Source organism: Scyliorhinus canicula, chromosome 3 (assembly GCF_902713615.1).
Source record: "Scyliorhinus canicula chromosome 3, sScyCan1.1, whole genome shotgun sequence".
NCBI lineage: Eukaryota > Metazoa > Chordata > Chondrichthyes > Carcharhiniformes > Scyliorhinidae > Scyliorhinus > Scyliorhinus canicula.
In genome coordinates, this window is record NC_052148.1 from 11,029,079 (window position 1) to 11,049,721 (window position 20,643).

The 20,643-nt window shown below is 50.9% G+C and overlaps 1 protein-coding gene across 3 annotated transcripts in view; it reads right to left on the minus strand.

Annotated features, from left to right (window-relative positions):
• Positions 1 to 20,643, minus strand: part of LOC119963817 (sideroflexin-5-like) — a 277,217-nt gene that overhangs the window by 112,256 nt on the left and 144,318 nt on the right. For all 3 annotated transcript variants that reach the window (XM_038793125.1, XM_038793126.1, XM_038793124.1), the window contains exons 11-12: positions 10,489 to 10,604; positions 6,078 to 6,163 (exon numbers count right to left, since the gene is read on the minus strand). In XM_038793125.1, coding sequence (XP_038649053.1) covers positions 6,078 to 6,163; positions 10,489 to 10,604 — 202 coding nt within the window. The remainder of the gene's footprint in view (positions 1 to 6,077; positions 6,164 to 10,488; positions 10,605 to 20,643) is intronic.

The following is a 20,643-nucleotide window of genomic DNA, read 5'->3' on the forward strand; positions in this document are numbered from 1 at the left end:
GCTGCAGGTTGAGGTGTTTATTAGCAAGTGAAAGCTGTCTGATGCAGAGAACATGCTGGAGACGTCTAAATTTATCACTATTATAGCAGCTCTCGGTGAGTTCACATTGAAAGAGAAAATTACAAAACAACAAATAATGAATGGTGAAAGCTCATTCAGCCAGTGGAAACCATCTCTTCCAACATACTCACGCAACTTCATTATTGTAGCTGAACTCAATTAGAACTTCCTGACGAAGATGTTTTCAATTAGTTATAATTTTGCAGAAATTAAAATACACTGGTCAACGACTGTCTCGGCCTCAATACACCCATACAATTGCCCTGCTTTCCTGCCAGAGAATCTTTTATTTTTGAAGGGGCAAAGTGAAAGAATGGACTGTGTATGGTAGCCTTGTGGTTATGTCACTGCATCCAGAGACCTGGACTAACAAGATAAAGAATGCGCCCGGGATTCTCCGGTCATCGGGATTCACTTTTCCCGCTGGCAGCGCACCCCCTCCCGCGGGTTTCCATGCAGCGTGGGGTGGCATCGAGGGGAAATCCCTGGGGGAACAGAGAACCCCACCCTCTGACTTCAAATCCCACCAGGTCAGAATTTGAACTCGTTTTGCAGAAAACATCGAAAGAAGTTTTCTTTCACTAATGTGGTCACGAAGCTGTCGCAAAAAACTCAACTGATTCACGAATGCCTTTAAGGGAGGGAGACCTGCCATTCTTGCCTGGTCTGGGGCTAGGGAGACCTGCCATTCTTGCCTGGTCCGGGGCTAGGGAGACCTGCCATTCTTCCCTGGTCCGGGGCTAGGGAGACCTGCCATTCTTGCCTGGTCTGGGGCTCTGGAGACCTGCCATTCTTCCCTGGTCTGGGGCTAGGGAGACCTGCCATTCTTGCCTGGTCTGGGGCTAGGGAGACCTGCCATTCTTGCCTGGTCTGGGGCTAGGGAGACCTGCCATTCTTGCCTGGTCTGGGGCTAGGGAGACCTGCCATTCTTGCCTGGTCTGGGGCTAGGGAGACCTGCCATTCTTGCCTGGTCTGGGGCTAGGGAGACCTGCCATTCTTGCCTGGTCTGGGGCTATAGATGATGCCAGTCCCAGACCCCTGCTGGCATTATTAACGTTCTACTGCCCACTGAAGCAGGCAAGCTGGCACTGACACCCAACATCAAACTGCATTTAAATAGCACCCTTAACATGATACAATGACCCAGGGCACTTAACAGGATTGTAATCCAACAGACATTGACTCCCAGCCATAAAACATGAGATTAAGGCGGGTCACAGGTGACCTAAAAGAGTTAGGTCTGAAACGAGAATGTAAAGATGGAGAATGGTAGAAAGACTAAGGGAGGGAATTTCAGAGCTGAGGGTCGAGACACTTCAAAGAATAAACGATGGAAGTCAGGAATCATAAGTCAGAATTGATGAGGTCTTTAGGGACTTCTATAGGGAACTGTACCGGTCGGAGCTGCCGGCGGTGGGAGGGGGAATGGAGAGTTTTTTGGACAGGCTCCGATTTCCAAGGGTGCAGGAGGAGCAGGTGGAGGGACTGGGGGCGCCGATCGAGTTGGAGGATCTGGTCAGTGGGATTGGCCACATGCAGTCGGGGAAGGCGCCGGGACCGGATGGGTTCCCGGTTGAATTTTATAAGAAATATGCGGACCTGCTGGGTCCCCTGTTGGTCAGGACCTTTAACGAGGCATGGGAGGGGGGTGTTCTGCCCACGACGATGTCTCGGGCGCTAATCTCCCTGATCCTGAAGCGTGTTAAAGACCCCTTGCAGTGCGGATCATACAGGCCGATTTCACTACTGAATGTAGACGCCAAGTTGCTGGCGAAGATCTTGGCCACTAGAATAGAGGACTGGGTGCCGGGGGTGGTACATGAAGATCAGACGGGTTTTGTGAAGGGGAGGCAGCTGAACACTAACGTGTGAAGGCTGCTAAATGTGATAATGATGCCGGCAGCAGAAGGAGAGGCGGAGATTGTGGTGGCATTGGATGCGGAGAAGGCCTTTGACAGGGTTGAGTGGGGGTACTTGTGGGAGGTGTTGGAGAGGTTCGGGTTTGGGGTGGGGTTTGTTAAATGGGTGAGGTTGCTGTATGAGGCCCCGATGGCGAGTGTAGCGACAAATGGGAGGAGGTCCGAGTACTTCAGGCTCCACCGTGGGATGAGGCAGGGGTGCCCCCTGTCCACCTTGCTTTTTGCGCTGGCAATAGAGCCTCTCGCCATGGCTCTCAGGGAGTCGAGGAGGTGGAGGGGTTTGGTGCGAGGTGGGGAGGAGCACCGAGTGTCGCTGTATGTGGACGACTTGCTGTCGTATGTAGCAGACCCGGTGGGGGGAATGCCGGAGGTGCTGGAGATTCTTGCTGAGTTCGGGAGTTTCTCGGGATATAAATTGAACCTGGGCAAGAGTGAGCTGTTTGTCGTACACCCGGGAGATCAGGAGGAGGGGATTGGTAGGCTTCTGCTAAAGAGGGCAGTGAGGAGTTTTAGGTACCTGGGGGTTCAGGTGGCTAGGAGCTGGGGGACTCTGCACAAGCTCAATTTTACTGGTTGGTGGAGCAGATGGAGGAGGAATTTAAAAGGTGGGACATGCTGCCGTTGTCGTTGGTGGGTAGAGTACAGTCCGTTAAAATGACGGTGCCCCCGAGGTTTTTGTTTTTGTTTCAGTGCCTCCCCATTTTCGTTCCGAGGGCCTTTTTTAGGAGGGTGAACAGCAGCATTCTGGGATTTGTTTGGGCGCACGGGACTCCGAGGGTAAGGAGGGTCTTTTTGGAGCGGGGCAGGGATAGAGGGGGCTGGCGCTGCCCAACCTCACTGGGTACTATTGGGCGGCTAACGTCTCGATGGTACATAAGTGGGTAATGGATGGGGAGGGGGCAGCATGGAAACGGATGGAGATGGCGTCCTGTGGAGGCACGAGCCTGAAGGCACTGGTAACGGCTCCGCTGCCGCTCCCTCCAACGAGGTACACTACGAGCCCGGTGGTGGCGGCTACCCTCAAAATTTGGGGGCAGTGGAGACGACACAGGGGGGAAGTGGGGGGCTCGGTGGAGGCCCCGCTGCGGGGGAATCACCGGTTTGTCCCAGGGAACATGGATGGCGGGTTCCTGGGGTGGCACAGGGCGGGCATTAGGAAGCTGGGAGACCTGTTTATCGACGGGAGGTTCGCGAGCCTTGGTGAACTGGAGGAGAAGTTTGAGCTCCCCCCGGGGAATATGTTCAGGTACCTTCAGGTCAAGGCGTTTGCTAGGCGACAGGTGGAGGGGTTCCCTTTGCTGCCCCCGCGGGGGGTAAGGGATAGGGTGCTTTCGGGGGTGTGGGTCGGGGATGGGAAGGTGTCTGACATCTATCAGGTAATGCAGGAGGTGGGGGAGGCGTCGGTAGAGGAGCTGAAGGCTAAGTGGGAGGTGGAGCTGGGGGAGCAGATTGAGGAGGGGACATGGGCGGACGCCCTGGAGGGTGAACTCCTCCTCTTCATGTGCGAGGCTTAGTCTCATCCAGTTCAAGGTTCTGCACCGGGCCCACATGTCCGGATCTAGGATGAGTAGGTTCTTTGGGGGCGAAGACAGGTGCGTCAGGTGTTCTGGGAGTCCAGCGAACCATGCCCATATGTTCTGGGCATGCCCAGCACTGGAGGAGTTCTGGAAGGGGGTGGCGAGGACGGTGTCGAGGGTGGTGGGATCCAGGGTCAAGCCAGGCTGGGGACTCGCGATATTTGGGGTTGGGGTGGAGCCGGGAGTGCAGGAGGCGAAAGAGGCCGATGTCTTGGCCTTTGCGTCCCTAGTAGCCCGGCGGAGGATCTTGCTGCAGTGGAAAGATGCGAGATCTCCGAGTGCGGGATTCATTCAGCTGGAGAGAGTCAAGTTCGCCCTGAGTGGGTTGGTACAAGGGTTCTTTAGGAGGTGGCAGCCTTTCCTCGACTTTCTGGCTCAATGATAAGGTACTAGGTCAGCAGCAGCAGCAACCCGGGGGGGGGGGTTTAAGGGGGATAATGTTTAAGTTAATTTGCTTATTGTTAATTTATTTTGTTGTTTATTGGGGTTGGGGGGGGGTTGTTATATGCGTTGTTACGGGTGCCGGGGGGTGTTTTGTACTATTATTGTTATTGTTATTATTGTTTTGTTGATATATATTTTTCAAAAAATTCCAATAAGAATTATTTTTTAAAAAGTCAGAATTGGAGGGATATGGAGATCTTGATGTTGGGAGGGTGGGGCACGGGTTGTCAAGCTAGTTACAAAGATATGGGAGAGTGAAGCCATGAAGGGTTTTCACACCCCGTTCTGTTTTTGTTTCTCTACTGCAACTATCTTCCTTGACCTCTTTCCCCCGGCTACTCCACCTTCAGCTCTAACTATTGATGTGAAGGACTCATGGACTCCTTTGTCACTAGGTTGAGATTGTTGATCAGCTGCCAGTTCATTCCATTTCCCCAAGATCACTGAGCTAAACTTCCTCTAAAAATCCTCAAGGCCTTTGCATCCTTCTCAAGTTTCTCTCCGATCTCCCCTCATGTTCTCTTGAGCTCAGCTGGTCCATGAGACCAATCCCATAATTCCTCAACCCTACTGCTGACCACCCAACTTCTCTTCCTGGTTCCACTGTTAACCGCTTATGTTAACAGTTCTCTCTCTTCAGGTGTTGACCCTTGCCTTTAAATGTCCCATTATCAGCCCTCCCCTCAACTTTGCAAACATCTTTGCAAATGACCGCACCATCTACAATCCTGTTTTCCTCTACAAAGTCCTTGAACATGTTTCAGCCTCCATCATTGCCAATCTTTCCCGGAACTCCATGTTTGAATTCTTCTAATCAAACCTTTCGCCCAGCCACAGGACTGAACCAGCCTTTATCAGTTACAAATGACATCCTCTATAACTCTGAAAAAGGTAAATAATCTCTCCTTGTTCTCCTCGACCTGGTGTAGTCATTGGCAAAGGTTGAGTACATCATCCTTCCTCCAAAATCCTCTCCACTATTATCCAGCTGTGTGGCAAAGCTCTCACCTGGTTCCACTCTTACGTATCCAATCAGAGCCAGCGAATCGCCTGCATTGGCTCACTTGCTGTCCCTGCATAGTTATCTCTGGTGTCCCCCAAGGATGTACCCTTGGCTCCCTTCTATTTCTCATCTACATGTTGCCTCTCAGAGACCTGAGAGACCTTGATGGCGCCCAGATCTATCTCACCACTACCTTTCTCGACTCCTCCACTGTCTCTAAATAGGCTACTTGTTTGACATCCAGTACTGGATGAGCAGAATTCTTATCCGAATAAATATTAAGATGACAGAGGCCATTGTCTTGGATTCCCACCAACTACAACCCTCTCCCTGGCAAGAGGCCGGCACTCGTTCAGCCTGTTCACAACCTGGTCAGATTTCCTGAGATGGGCTTCCAATTGCACACTCGCAGTAAGACCACCTGTTTCTACCTCTGCTACATTGTCCAATTCCACTCCTGTCTCAGTTTATCTGCTGCTGAAAGTCTAGATGTCCCAATTAGTCTCCTATATGGTGGTTAGCACTGTTGCTTCACAGCTCCAGGGTCCCAGATTCGATTCCCGGCTTGGGTCACTGTCTGTGCGGAGTTTGCACGTTCTCCCCGTGTCTGCGTGGGTTTCCTCCGGGTGCTCCGGTTTCCTCCCACAAGTCCCAATAGACGTGCTGATAGGTAGTTTGGGCAGTCTGAATTCTCCCTCAGTGTACCCGGAATGTGGCGACTAGGGGCTTTTCATAATAACTTCATTGCAGTGTTAATGTAAGCCTACTTGTGTCAATAAAGATTATTATTATTAATATTATTACAATGCACTCCTGACTAACCTCCCACATTCTTTCCTGGGATAGTCACTGTAACCTTGTCCAAGATCTTGTCTTTCTGAATCAACACTACTAGATTTGCAAAAGCTACAGTCCAATAGAACAGAAGAAGGTCTGGCAAAATGCTGGGCTGTCATCTCGACCAATGTCTGCGGTACTGGAGGACAGCCAAAGAATCAGAGCCACAAGAGTCAGCGCCTGCAGATGAGGTGTGGAAACAATCAAAGTAACAATGGGACCAACTACAACACTTACTTCTCCAGCAGTGACATAATAACCGGGGGCAGCACCAGGATAGGGACTGGGAGGACTATTCTAGTGATGGCAGTCTCCATTAGTGCCTGCAAGAAAATACAAACATAATTCCAATAAATATATTTCAACTTAGTCACGATACATATACTCCCTCACAGCACATTGGTCCCTATAATGTTGCTGTGCCAAAGATGCAGGGTTTTTGTGATAATTTTGAGATAAAAATCATCCTGCTGATTGGATTTTCCCCTTCAATGTTGAGCTTGTGACTAATTTTATGAGAGATACTAGTGCTGAGCAACAAAAGATGTCCTTATTTCAGACATTCAGTGTCTCATCAAACATTCCCAGGACAGGTACAGCACGGGGTTAGATACAGAGTAAAGCTTCCTCTTCACTGTCCCCATCAAACACTCACAGGACAGGTACAGCACGGGGTTAGATACAGAGTAAAGCTCCCTCTACACTGTCCCCATCAAACATTCCCAGGACAGGTACAGCACGGGGTTAGATACAGAGTAAAGCTCCCACTACACTGTCCCCATCAAACACTCCCAGGACAGGTACAGCACGGGGTTAGATACAGAGTAAAGTTCCCTCTACACTGTCCCCATCAAACACTCACAGGACAGGGACAGCACAGGGTTAGATACAGAGTAAAGCTCCCGCTACACTGTCCCCATCAAACACTCACAGGACAGGTACAGCACGGGGTTAGATACAGAGTAAAGCTCCCTCTACATTGTCCCCATCAAACACTCCCAGGACAGGTACAGCACGGGGTTAGATACAGAGTAAAGCTCCCTCTACACTGTCTCCATCAAACACTCCCAGGACAGATGCAGCACAGGGTTAGATACAGAGTAAAGCTCCCTCTATACTGTCCCCATCAAACACTCCCAGGACAGGTACAGCACGCGGTTAGATACAGAGTAAAGCTCCCTCTACACTGTCTCCATCAAACACTCCCAGGACAGATGCAGCATGGCGTTAGATACAGATTAAAGCTGCCTCGACACAATCTCGATTAATGTACTAAAGCTCAGCGTCTCAGTCGAGCAAGATCCTATTATGATATTTTTATTTGCAGTTGCAGCTGGCATATCTAATCTTAAGGAAGTCAATCGAAACATTATTTATATGTGGAGGCAGCAACAGAAGTTGCTGCGTTTTGAAGCAGGCTGTTTAAAATGCCGACCTTGGCTCTCTGGGCTTTGTTCCTGGTTGGATACGAATAGTCCTCACCATCAGCTGTGAGTTAGGTGTGGGCTAGCTGGCTGTGGCTGGTTGGTCAGCTGCAGGCTGGTTAGAACCTAATAGTCCTCACCATCAGCTGTGAGTTAGGTGTGGGCTAGCTGGATGGCTGTGGCTGGTTGGTCAGCTGTAGGCTGGTTGGATGGCTGGCTAGCTGCCTGTGGGCTTTCTGGCTCTGGGCTGGTTCGCTAGCTACGTGTTGGATGGCTGGCTGCTCTGGTCTCTCTTTTCTGTTCTACTGCAGTCCCTGCATCAGCTGCTGCTCTGCTGTCTTCCTGTCCTCTCTCTGCCTTCCTGTCCTCTCTCTGCCTTCCTGTCCTCTCTCTGCCGTCTTCCTGTCCTCTCTCTGCCGTCTTCCTGTCCTCTCTCTGCCTTCCTGTCCTCTCTCTGCTGTCTTCCTGTCCTCTCTCTGCCGTCTTCCTGTCCTCTCTCTGCCGTCTTCCTGTCCTCTCTCTGCCGTCTTCCTGTCCTCTCTCTGCCTTCCTGTCCTCTCTCTGCCTTCCTGTCCTCTCTCTGCCTTCCTGTCCTCTCTCTGTCTTCCTGTCCTCTCTCTGCTGCCTTCTCTCCTCAGCTCGAACTGTAAGTTGAGAAACAAAAAAGTGAAACAATGGAGATGCAGGGAATCTGAAATTAAAACAGAAAATGTTGGAAACACTCAGCAAGAGAGTAGAATACATCGATAATCTTTGGTCAAAGCCAACGACACTAAGATATCAGGGGTTCATAACTCCATAGATAGGGGCTGGTTTAGCTCACAAGGCTAAATCGCTGGCTTTTAAAGCAGACCAAGCAGGCCAGCAGCACGGTTCGATTCCCGTACCAGCCTCCCCGGACAGGCGCCGGAATGTGGCGACTAGGGACTTTTCACAGTAACTTCATTGAAGCCTACTCGTGACAATAAGCGATTTTCAATTTTCAATTTTCAATAATTCCATATTATGACTGACCTTATCATAGAATTTGCAATGCAGAAGGAGGCCATTCGGCCCATCGTGTCTGCACTGGCCCTTGGAAACAGCACGCTACTTAAGCCCACGCCTCCACCCTATCCCTGTAACCCAGTAACCCTACCTAACCTTTTTTGGACACTAAGGGCAATTTTGGACACTAAGGGCAATTTATCATGGCCAATACACCTAACCTGCACGTCTTTGGACTGTGGGAGGAAACCGGAGCACCCGGACGAAACCCACGCAGACACGAGGAGAACGTGCAGACTCCGCACAGACAGTGACCCAAGCCGGGAATCGAACCTGGAGCTGTGAAGCAACTGTGCTAACCACCGTGCCGCCCTATCTGCTGAGTGTTTCCAGCATTTATTAATTGCTGACCTCTAAACTCGTGGTATTTAAAACAATTTTAAGACTGCTACTTTTATACTTTTTCTCATAACAGAGATATGTGCAGATCATTTGTTAATGTTTTTAATCTACATCTTTTTGCCCCAGAAAGTGATGGTTTTGTGTCTGAATGTGCTCTTCAGGAGCTGCCAACGTGAGTCACTGCACAATACACTTGCAAAACAGCAAGAATGGGGAGGGTCCTCATAATCATGAGGTCCCATTCGTGCAGGAGCGGGATGATCAGACCTCGGGGAGAGTTTTGCAATATGGTGCTCCCAATGGGGAGGAGATCCTGAGAAACTGGCATGTAGCCTCCGCTTCCCATCTGTAAATTTGAAGGGATCGTGCATTGCTAGTATCCCAGGATAGCTGCTCCACACTGAGATTACAGAAACATTCCAATAATACGGACACAGTGAGGAAGCAAAGGTGTTTGAAGTTTAGCTGGGATTGGATGGGCAATGACCAGGAGCTGTGTCGACAAAATATAGACAATAAAAAAGAAACAAATAAAAGACTTGTGTTTCTTTCATGACCTCAGGATGTCTCAAAGTGCTTTACAGACAATGAGGTAACATCTGAAGCGTTGCCAGCTCCCACATATTGTCTGTTTTTGTAACGTTGATTGAGAGACCATTATTAGTGTGGACACTGGGGAGAACTCTGTCCTCTTTTACATTTATCTGAGAGGGCAGACAGGGTCATTTCATAAATTCCCTGCAGTGCAGAAGGAGGCCATTCAGCCCATCAAGTCTGCACCGACCCTCTCAGCATAGCGTTTCATCCGAAAGATGGCACCTCCGACAGTGCAGCACTCCCTCAGCACTGCCTTGTTGCTAACTGTTATTCTGCACTCAAATCTCTGCAGTGGAACATAACCTGCTGGCTCGGGGAGAGTGCTGCCCACTGAACGTGACTGAGACCAAATTGATGCAACAAAGATAGAGGTGCTGGGCGGCATGGTAGCACAGTGATTAGCACTGCTACCTCATGGCGTCAAGGACCCCAGTTCGATTCTGGCCCCGGGTCATTGTCCGTGTGGAGTTTGCACATTCCCCTTTGCCTATGGATTTACATTGTGCATTTATGTATGCCCTATGTTTTGTTTTATGTATGGAATGATCTGTCTGGACTGTACACAGAACAAGACTTTTCACTGTACCTTGGTGCACGTGACCACAAATCAAACCCAATCCAATCCAAATTCGTGGTTATGTGGGTCTCTCCCCCACAACCCAAAGATGTGTAGGGTAGGTGGGTTGGCCATATTAAATTACCCCTTAATTGGAACAAATAAAAAAAAAATAAGATAGCGATGTTGGTGGCACAGATTGCATACGGGATGAGAAGCTACTTCCTTACTGACTGAAAGTGTGCGGAAGGGTTCAAAGAGCTACTCAAGTTTTGGAGGGGAAACTGTAAATGGGACAATGGTGGGACTTGACAGGCACTCAATACTGGTGGACCTTCCTGGAGGAAACATGCAGGTTCCTCACCAGCTCTCTAGCCAGTTGGTAAGACTCGCTACGCCTCCATAAAATCTCCCCAATGTTTATCCTTCCACTGATAACACTGACCTGCTGACCTACTTCTCGTAGCTTCTGCTTTTTATTTGAGGAAATATCAGGCCAAGTGATCAAAATATTGCTTGAAAATTTACTGGTAGATTTTGAGAAATGTCCCAAAGGAATTTGGAGAGGTTTAAGGAGAGTTAATGACTAAAGTGGCTGAAGTTACAGCCGCTGATGGTGGGGACGAGGAAAATCGTGATATGCAAAAGGGCGGAAGTGGAAAATATAGAGTCAAACACGCACGTGTTGGGCAGCAACCCTGGAGGATCCAATGACATTTCCATCCACGTCCAACACAGAGATCCCTTCCTCCAGCTCACTGTGCCTCATCAGCACCACGTTGCAGACATTAGCAGTTGCTATAGGAAATCAAAATACACAGAGCACTGAGAAATATTCTGGGAAAGACAGGCATTTTTAAAATACCCTGCTTTGGAAATTCAACATAGTGATGGAATCCTACATCATAGAAAGAGGCTATTTTACCCATAATGCCTGCGCCAGTGACAACCAACCTTGCGCGTTATCTGCAGGCCCCCCCTATTGCACATGGGGGTTCTAATTCTCCCGAATATGTACAAGGTTTTCTATTCGCCTAAATTTATATGCAAGGTCTCCTATAATATATCCGGGGCTATATTTTCTACAATATAAAAAGGGACTGCTATTCAGTGTAATATTCATGGGGCCCTGCTACTCCTATAATATACAAAGTGACAGAGGGAGAAAGAGAGAGAGAGAGAGAGAAATGTGTGGAAGAGCAAGAGGGAAAAGTGAAAGAAAACATACAAACTATATCAATTACACACCTGTTGTAGTTTTAGCTGTTTAAATTACAGACAATCTATAAATAAAGGAGGCATGTTAGACTGAAATTTGTCACACCTGGTCTCTGTCATTAACCTTATCAACATTTTTGGGTTGGAAAGACTGTGGGCGCAATTCTCCGCACTCACGACGGTGCGGAGAATAGCGGGGGTCGTAAATTTGTGCGGCCATGCTAGTCTGACGCCCTCCCGCTATTCTCCCCCCCCCACGCCCGACTCCCGACACGAATCGCTGCCGCCGTTTTTTTACGGCGAGCAGCGATTCTCAGCTGGCCGATGGGCCGAATTCCAAGCCCTTTACGGCCGTTTTTACGAACGGCAAACACACCTGGTCTGGCCGTTCGTAAAAACGGCCGTAAAGTTCGGATTTTGGCAACCATGGCACCGATTGGCACGGCAGTACCACGGCCGTGCCAAGGGTGCCATGGGCCTGCGATCGGTGGGCACCGATCACGGGCAGCGGGTCCGATTCCCGCGCACTCTTTGTCCTTCCGCCGCCCCACTGTATCAATTAGCGGGGCGGCTGAGGGGCATCCCGGCCCGCGCATGCGCGGGTTTCGCGCAAATGCGCGATGACATCATCCACGCATGCGCGGGTTGGAGTCTTCCAATCCGCGCATGCGCGGCTGACGTCATGTGACGCGTCAGCCGTCGCAAACTCTGACAAGCGGGCTTAACGAAATTCGTTAAGCCCGCGATGCCGGAGTTCACGGCCGCGGCATGCTAGCCCCGACCGGGGACCAGAATCGGTTCCTGGTCGGGAGGGGGGAGGCTGGCGTCAAACCCGCCCGGTTTTGACGCCAGCCTTACGATTTCTCCCTGTCTGGGAGAATCGCGCCCTGTGGCTAAAGTTGCGTCAATGGTCGAGTGTGGCTCCCTTCCATACAGAGGGGCAGAAATTCTTTAAGAAATCCAAAGCAGGTCCTCGCTATGAAAATAAATATTTAGGTGCTCTGGCATGTTATGGTGTTGTCAATTGATGTAAGTGCTGAGGAGCACAGTCCGAGGAGTGGCAAGGTGATAAATGCCCTCCCAACAATTGCCGTCATGGGAGGGGGGCTTGTGCTGGGCTGGAGGGGCTCAGGTCGGGGATCTTCCCTGGGATGGGATTCCTTTGGTTGTTCTCCCCATCTGCAGCCTTTAAAATCCATTAAACACTCACTCAGTGTGTCAAAGTTTAAGTTTTCCAATAATAAACTGAAAATGTGCTCATGTGTACCCCTGTGCCATTTAGACACTCACTCTATCTCATTAATACACATCCCTAATAAGAAAGTGAAAATGTTCTCATCTGCACCCCTAAACCCTTCAAACAATAAGTCAGTATGTAAGAAATAAAGTTTTCTCATAATAGAGTGAAAGTGATCCCATCTAAACCCTTTAAAAACTGTCAGTATGCCAAGTTTAAAGGTCTGTGAGATGGAAGTGAATGTTAAGCCTTTAAAGTGGTGGAAACCTTTGAAGTGGTTTTCAGTCAATTGCTTTGCCTTTTGAAATATTTAAGTCAGTGTGCATGGCTAGAAGGCCGAATTCCTTGAACTGGATTGTTTACATTGAGATTCACATCCCATTGCTTGCTACAAGTATCATGATTGACAGCTTGCTGGAACTTCAAAGCGATGAATCAGGCTGTTTATGTTTATAGCTCTGCAGAGATCCATTAAGTCAGGGTAGCAGCTGTTTCTCTGACTATAATTGTTTATGAGTCGGGGGGGGGGGGGGCGATTCTCCCATGGCGCGTCGTGGGGGAGAATCGGCGATCGTGCCATTTTTTCCCGCGGCGCCAGTCCGACACCGGCAGGCGATTCTCCGAGGAGCGGAGAATCGCCGCCATTTGCACCGGCGCGTTTGGCGTGGCGCCAGTCGCAGGCCGCTGTCCGTGTAGAGCCTTGATGGGCCGAGCGGCCGCATGGAAACGGCAGAGTGCCGCCGGCGCCGTTCACCCCTGGTCACTGCCGGCGGGGGGTCGGTCTGTGGGGCGGGGAATTGCGCTCCTTCACCCGGGGGGGGGGGGGGCCTCCGATGGTGTTTGGCCCACAATCGGGGCCCACCGATCGGGGGGCCGGCCTCTCCAGCCCCGGCCCTATTTTATTAAGCGGCCGTCCCCTGAACCCCCACGCCATGTTGCGTCAGGGCCGGCGCGCTGAGGAAGTCCCCCTCGCATGCGTGGGTTGGCGCGGTGCCCAGTTGGTGCTGGGAAGGGAGGCTGGAGCGGCGTGAACCATGGGAAACCCAATCTTCAAAATAGCCATTTCCAAGTGACGCGAAATGGCACCTCGGGGATGCTCCTAATGCCAGCGGACACCAGCCCAGATTCTCTGCTGGCAGGAGCACTTCCGAGCAGGAACCCGGCCCTGGTTCGAGCTGACTTTCTGGCAGACTCCCACTGATATTTTGGTGTGAATCTCCCTAACAACACTTTCTCCAAGGCATCTTTGTCCAAAGCATCTAACCAAATATTTTTCCATGGAAAATAACAAAGTAATTTTCAAAACAAACAGAAAAACTCGATTAAGTACTTGATTAGCAAGAAGTATTCTGTTGATAGTTAGAAAAAAATCAACATTCTAACCAATGAGAAAATGAGAGCCTGGACAAAGAGATTAAGAGACAGGTAGAGGAAGAAATAGAGATATATATGCCAGAGTTTTCTGCTCATTCTAATTTTTAAAAAAGAAATTTAGAGTACCCAATTAATTTTATCCAATTATGGGGCAATTTAGCGTGGCCAATCCACCTACTCTGCACATTTTTGGGTTGTGGGGGTGAGACCCATGCAGACACGGGGAGAATGTGCAAACTCCACACAGAGGCTGGGATTGAACCTGGGACCTCGGAGCCGTGAAGCCTCAGTGATAACCACTGCGCCACCCTGCTGCCCTAGCTCATCCTAATTTAAACCTTTTCAAATAAATGTGTTAGATTTTGCCCCCAAATATCACCAGGTTGTTGGTTGGAAAATGTAAACCTTCCAAATACTGACAACGAGCAGCTGCAGAAACACAGGGCAACATTTCCCGGTCTACCAACGCCGGTTTGTAGCTGCGGATGTGGAAGGGATGGGAAGGCTTTTAAAATGTAGCACATTGCTGCACGCAGCCTACCCACCCCAGCCTGTCTCCCATCTCACAGGGCTTGGTGGGCGTCCAACTTGCTCATTTAAGTCTGGTACCCAGAGCCGAACCTTTTCTTTGTCGAGACCACTAATATTCCCAGTGACCACGGCTCAAATGTAGTGCTGCTGGGCCGACGGATCTGCCAGCCACTCTCCACGCTGGGACTTCATCTCCAGACGGGGGCACAAATCTTGACCTTGAGCAATAACCATCTTCGGGGCCTTTTCTGGTGTGGGGATTAGGGTCGGAATTATCCAATTTTGTGACTAAGCGCAGTGGTGGGCAGCTCCCGTCCTGCCTACCAGAATAGGGAACCCGCATTAATTATGCACAAGCGAGTTCCCCACCAACTCCCCTGGCAGGACACAGCCTCAAGAGGAAGTCTGTTCCTTAATTCAACCTGGGGAGGGGAGGGAGGGGGGGGGGGAAGGAGAACCCTGTACTCCCCAACCCCAGGCACAGTCCTGATTAGAGTCGGTGACAGAGGAGGGTCTATGAAGACCAGTTTGGCACGGGGATGGAGCCAGTCTGCCCCGGCAGTGTGGTTAACACGGCATCAGGAGCAGTACAGCACTATGGAAGAAAGTTGCTGCACTCATCCTAAAGTCCCTGGCAAACCCAGGACTGCCTTGTGCACGCTGGTCTTTAGCGATTGGGTTTGACCCCGACATCATTTCCTGCTGGCGTGATCGAAAGACCTGACTGAATGCCGGCGGGTAGGGTTTTTTACTTGAGCATCATGAGATGCAAATGAATGTAAATGGCATTCGTGCCACCTGCCAGCGCGACCTGCCAATAACCAGCCATTGGGAGAATTACAACAGGATTTTACACTGACGCTTCCCAACTTTTATGTTCCTGCCAGATTTAATGCACCTGCCTGTCACCAAACCCGCTGTGGGCAGGTCGGGAGAATTCCGCTCTGGGTCAGCTGCCTTCTCCAAGGAAGCGGGCAGCTAATGGGACGTACGAAGTCCCCGCCTGGGGGCTATTTTGAGGCAGCCTCAGTATTTTACAGACTCTCAGTGGAAGGCCAGTGGTTCAGGACTCCGGATGCTCCAATGCCCAATGACAGGGGTGTGGGGCAGAGAGGCTGACAGCCTTGTTAGTGAATAGGCCGGTGAAGGTGTTTACCCTTTATCCTGGTGTCTCTTCTGGCTTTGTGAGTCTTCAATGCAACCCTTCGGTGTTGAGGGACGGGATTCTCCGCTGCGCCAGTAGCGCACCCACGCCCTCGGGTTTCCCAGCAGCATGGGGTAGCCAGAATGGGAAATCCCATTGGCAGGTTGCGGGAACAGAGAATCCAGCTACCGGCGAAGGCGCGCCGCCGAGGAACACGTGGCGGACTGGAGAACCTCGCCCGAGGTGTCTTCATGGTTCCTGACCAGTCGCAGCAATACAACCTTCACCAGACAGGCTCCCGAGTTGCAGCTCCTCTAATTACAGCATTGGGAACCTGTTCTCCTTGGTAGGTGGGAAACATAGGAGTGGTGAACTTGGAGTCATTAATTACCCATTTTTACACCATTTTTTTCCCTCAGCCCGCATCCATAATTTTGAAAGCTTTATGAAAGTATTCTTAGAAAAAGAAGAAGAAAACACAGGGTTTCTACTCCTGTCAGTAGCATGAATCGTAGCGGTCAGGGGCACAAAAGCTAGCATGATGGAAAAAGGAGTCAGCGGGAAACTAGCTTGGAATTTATTCTGCCGACAGCGGGTTGAAGGTGGGTTGCGTTTCCCACTGATCTTGATCAGGAACCATGGGTGGGATTCTCTAATCCCGCGGCAGTGTCCACGCCGTCGGGTTTTACCGATGGGCCGACCCGACGTCTAATTCTGGCCCCTACATTGGGCCAGCAAGGCACTGGAGAGGTTCACCCCGCTCCAGCTGCAGTCCGGCGTGAACATGGCGCCGCGGGATCCGCGCACGCGCAGTGGCACCAGCACCAACACGCGCATGTGGAGTGGCTTCCTTCAGTGGCTGGGGGCCTCCTTTCCTACGCGCCGGCCCCTGTAGCCCTGCGCCATGTTGCTTCGGGGCCGGCGCGTAGGAAAGGAGGCCCCCAGCTAGAGAGGCCGGCCCGCCGATTGGTGGGCCTCGATCGCGGGCCTGGCCACATCGGAGCCCCCCTGGGGTCGGATTCCCTGCCCCACTGGCCGCCCTCCCCGACCCTTCCATGCCGAGTTATTGCCGGCTGAGAGCAGGTACGAACGGCGCCGACGGGACTCGCTGTTTTCACGACGGCTGCTCGGCTCATCCTGGGCCGAGAATCGGCGGGCCAGCCGCATAGAGCAGCCCCCGACCGGCGCCAGGCCAACCACACTGGAATGGCTCTGCGGAGAATCGCATGCCGGTGTCGAGGCGGTGTGGTGTGATTCGCGGCGGTCGCGGGGATTCTCCGGCCCGGCCCCGGGCTGAGAGAATCCCGCCCCATATTTCATTCAATTGCCCCTCATAAAGCTCAGTAAAAGGCCAACGCCAGAATTGTGCGGATAATTAGATCAGTCTGTTTCCCAACTGTGTAAGCTTCATCAATGACATTAAGGCTATCAGATGCTGCTTTTGTCTAACTTTAAGAGCATTGCTGTGAGATTTCAGATGCTTGTATCAGAGGTTACACCAAGGCTGGGCACAGGTAGCTATACCAGCGGGGAGGTGAATGGCAGAGGCAAGGTGGGAGAAGGGCAGTGGAATATGAAAGGGAGGGAAAAACAGAGGCAGGCTTGGGGTTGGAGTAGGGGGGTTGTCGAGGAACAGAGTGGAGTGGTGAAAGACTGTCCAGAGTCAAGAGTTGTCAGACTGTCCAAGGAAGAGCCCGAGACTATTCTGGGGCCCAGCCTACAATGTCGGGCTCAATTTATGAAGAAAGATGAATAATCGGGAAGTCGCTGGGGCGGTCCTCAAGGGGGGGGGGGGGGGCCCACGGTGGCCTGGCCCGCGATCGGGGCCCACCGATCTGCGGGCTGGCCTGTGCCCTGGGGGCACTCCTTCCTTCTGCGCTGGCCCCTGTAGGGCTCCGCCATGGTCGGCGCGGAGAAGACAACCCCCTGCGCATGCGCTAGAATACGCCGGCCGGTCTGCACATGTGCGGAACTACGCCGGCGATTCTGTGCATGCGCGAACCCATGCAGTCCCTTCGGCGACAGCTGGTGCGGCGCCAACCCCTCCAGCGTCCACCTAGCCCCCAAAAGTGCGGACACTTGGCTGTTGGCGCCCGAGTGTTTGGCGCCGGTTTTCCTGCCGGCGTGGGGACTTAGTTCCCGGTAAGGATAATCCCACCTCGGATCTCTAACGTTGTGGTCTCAGGATTACTACCAGTGCCAGGTGCGAGTTAGAGTAGAAAAAGCAGGATATATCAGATAAATACGTGGCTGGTGATGGTGTGAGGGGGAGGGTTTCAGATTCCTGGGGCATCGGGATGATTCTGGGAGAGGTGGGACCCGTCCAAACTGAAAGGTTACACCTGGGCACGACCAGGACTGACGTCCTATGGGGAGTATTTGCTGGAGTGGTTGGGGAAAGTTTTAACTAATACGGCAGGGGAATGGGAACCTATGCAAGAAGTCAGAGGAGGAGCAAATAAGGACAAAAACAAAAGACAGAAAGGGGAATAAAAAAAGTGATAGGCAGATAAACTAAGAGGCAATTTCAAACAGGGCCACAGTGAAAAATATTGGGAGCGGGACTAGTTATGGTAAAACGGCTTAAAGGCTTTGAGACTTAATGCATTCGCAATAATGTGAATGAACTAATTGTGCAAATAGATGTGAACGGGTCTGATATAGTCGGGATTACGGAGACATGGCTGCAGGGTGACCAAGGATGGGAACTGAATGTCCAGGGGTACTCAGTATTTAGGAAAGACAGACAAAAAGCAAAAGGCAGTGGAGTTGCATTGCTGGTTAAAGAGGAAATTAAAACAATAGTGAGGGAGGATATTAGCTCCGACAATGCATAAGCTGAATGGATAAAGCTGAGAAATAGCAAGAGTCAAAAAAGATTAGTGGCCGTCGTATATGGACCCAAAACTGCAGTGATATTGTTGGGAATGGCATTAAATAGGTAATTAGAGATGTATGTGATAAAGGAACAACTGATCCGCTCCGGATTTTCGGCGGGAGCAGGGGCCTGTCGGGAAGGTGAGTGTGGGCCTTTAAATTCAATTCACTTGCTTTTCAGCGGGAGCGGCCTCCGGATTTTCGGCGGGAGCAGGGGCCTGTCGGGAAGGTGAGTACCTGTATATAAGTTGGGTGGTTGCTAAACCCGAGACACTACACTTGTAGTGTCCCCCACCCTTCCACCTCCTCTAACCTAAGGGGTTGAGGGAATATCAGTTAAGCTCTTCCTTCCTTTGTCTTGTTTTTATCAAGAGGGGATGGCAGGGAAGGCAGTACAATGCTCCTCCTGCAGAATGTTTGAGGTGAGGGACGCCGTCAGTGTCCCTGCTGATTTCATCTGTGGGAAGTGCACCCAACTCCAGCTCCTCAAAAACCATGTTAGGGAACTGGAGCTGGATGAACTTTGGATCATTCGGGAGGCAGAAGTGGTCATAGATAGAAGCTTCAGGGGGGTAGTTACGCCAAAGAATAAAGATAGACGGGTGACGGTGAGAGGGGCTGGGGGGAAGCAGTCAGTACAGGGATCCACTGTGGTCGTCCCCCTTAGTAACAGGTATACTGCTTTCGATACTGTTGGGGGGGACGACTTACTCGGGGTCAGCCATGGGGTACAGGTCTCTGGCACAGAGTCTGTCCCTGTTGCTCAGAAGGGAAGGGGGGGAGAGGAGAAGAACATTAGTCATTGGAGACTCTATAGTTAGGGGGATAGATAGGAGATTCTGTGGGAACGAGAGAGACTCGCGGTTGGTGTGTTGCCTCCCAGGTGCCAGGGTTCGCGATGTCTCGGATCGTGTTTTCGGGATCCTTAAGGGGGAGGGGAGCAGCCCCAAGTCGTGGTTCACATAGATGTCAACGACATAGGTAGGAAAAGGGATAGGGATGTAAGGCAGGAATTCAGGGAGCTAGGGTGGAAAATTAGATCCAGGACAAACAGAGTTATTATCTCTGGGTTGTTACCCGTGCCACGTGCCAGCGAGTCGAGGAATAGGGAGAGAGAGCAGTTGAACACGTGGCTGCAGGGATGGTGCAGGAGGGAGGGTTTCAGATACCTGGATAATTGGGGCTCATTCTGGGGAAGGTGGGACCTCTACAAACGGGATGGTCTACACCTGGACCAGAGGGGTACTAATATCCTGGGGGGGATGTTTGCTAATGCTCTTCGGGAGGGTTTAAACTAGTTCAGCAGGGGATTGGGAACCTGAATTGTAGCTCCAGTACACAAGAGGTTGAGAGTAGTGAGGTCACGAGTAAGGTTTCAAGGTTTCAGGAGTGTACCAGCAGGCAGGAAGGTGGTTTAAAGTGCGTTTACTTCATTGCCAGGAGCATCCGGAATAAGGTGGGTGAGCTTGCGGCATGGGTTGGTAACTGGGACTTCGATTTTGTGGCCATTTCGGAGACATGGATAGAGCAGGGACAGGAATGGTTGTTGCAGGTGCCGGGGTTTAGATATTTCAGTAAGCTCAGGGAAGGTGGTAAGAGAGGGGGAGGGGTGGCATTGTTAGTCAAGGACAGTATTACGGTGGCTGAAAGGACGTTTGATGAGGACCTGACTACTGAGGTAGTATGGGCTGAGTTTAGAAACAGGAAAGCAGAGGTCACCCTGTTAGAAGTTTTCTATAGGCCTCTGAAAAGTTCCAGAGATGTAGAGGAAAGGATTGCAAAGATGATTCTGGATAGGAGCAAAAGTAACAGGGTAGTTGTTATGGGGGACTTTAACTTTCCGAATATTGACTGGAAACACGATAGTTCGAGTACTTTTGATGGGTCCGTTTTTGTCCAATGTGTGCAGGAGGGTTTCCTGATGCAGTATGTAGATAGGCCAACGAGAGGCGAGGCCGTATTGGATTTGGTACTGGGTAATGAACCAGGACAAGTGTTAGATTTGGAGGTAGGTGAGCACTTTGGTGATAGTGACCACAATTCGATTACGTTTACTTTAGTGATGGAAAGGGATAGGTATATACCGCAAGGCAAGAGTCATATCTGGGGGAAAGGCAATTATGATGCGATGAGGCAAGACTTAGGATGCATCGGCTGGAGAAGAAAACTGCAGGGGATGGACACAATGGAAATGTGGAGCATGTTCAAGGAACAGCTACTGCATGTCCTTGATAAGTATGTACCTGTCAGGCAGGGAGGAAGTGGTCGAGCGAGGGAACCATGGTTTACTAAAGCAGTTGAAACACTTGTCAAGAGGAAGAAGGAAGCTTATGTAAAGATGAGACGTGAAGGTTCAGTTAGGGCGCTTGAGAGTTACAAGTTAGCTAGGAAGGATCTAAAGAGAGCTAAGAAGAGCCAGGAGGGGACATGAGAAGTCTTTGGCAAGTAGGATCAAG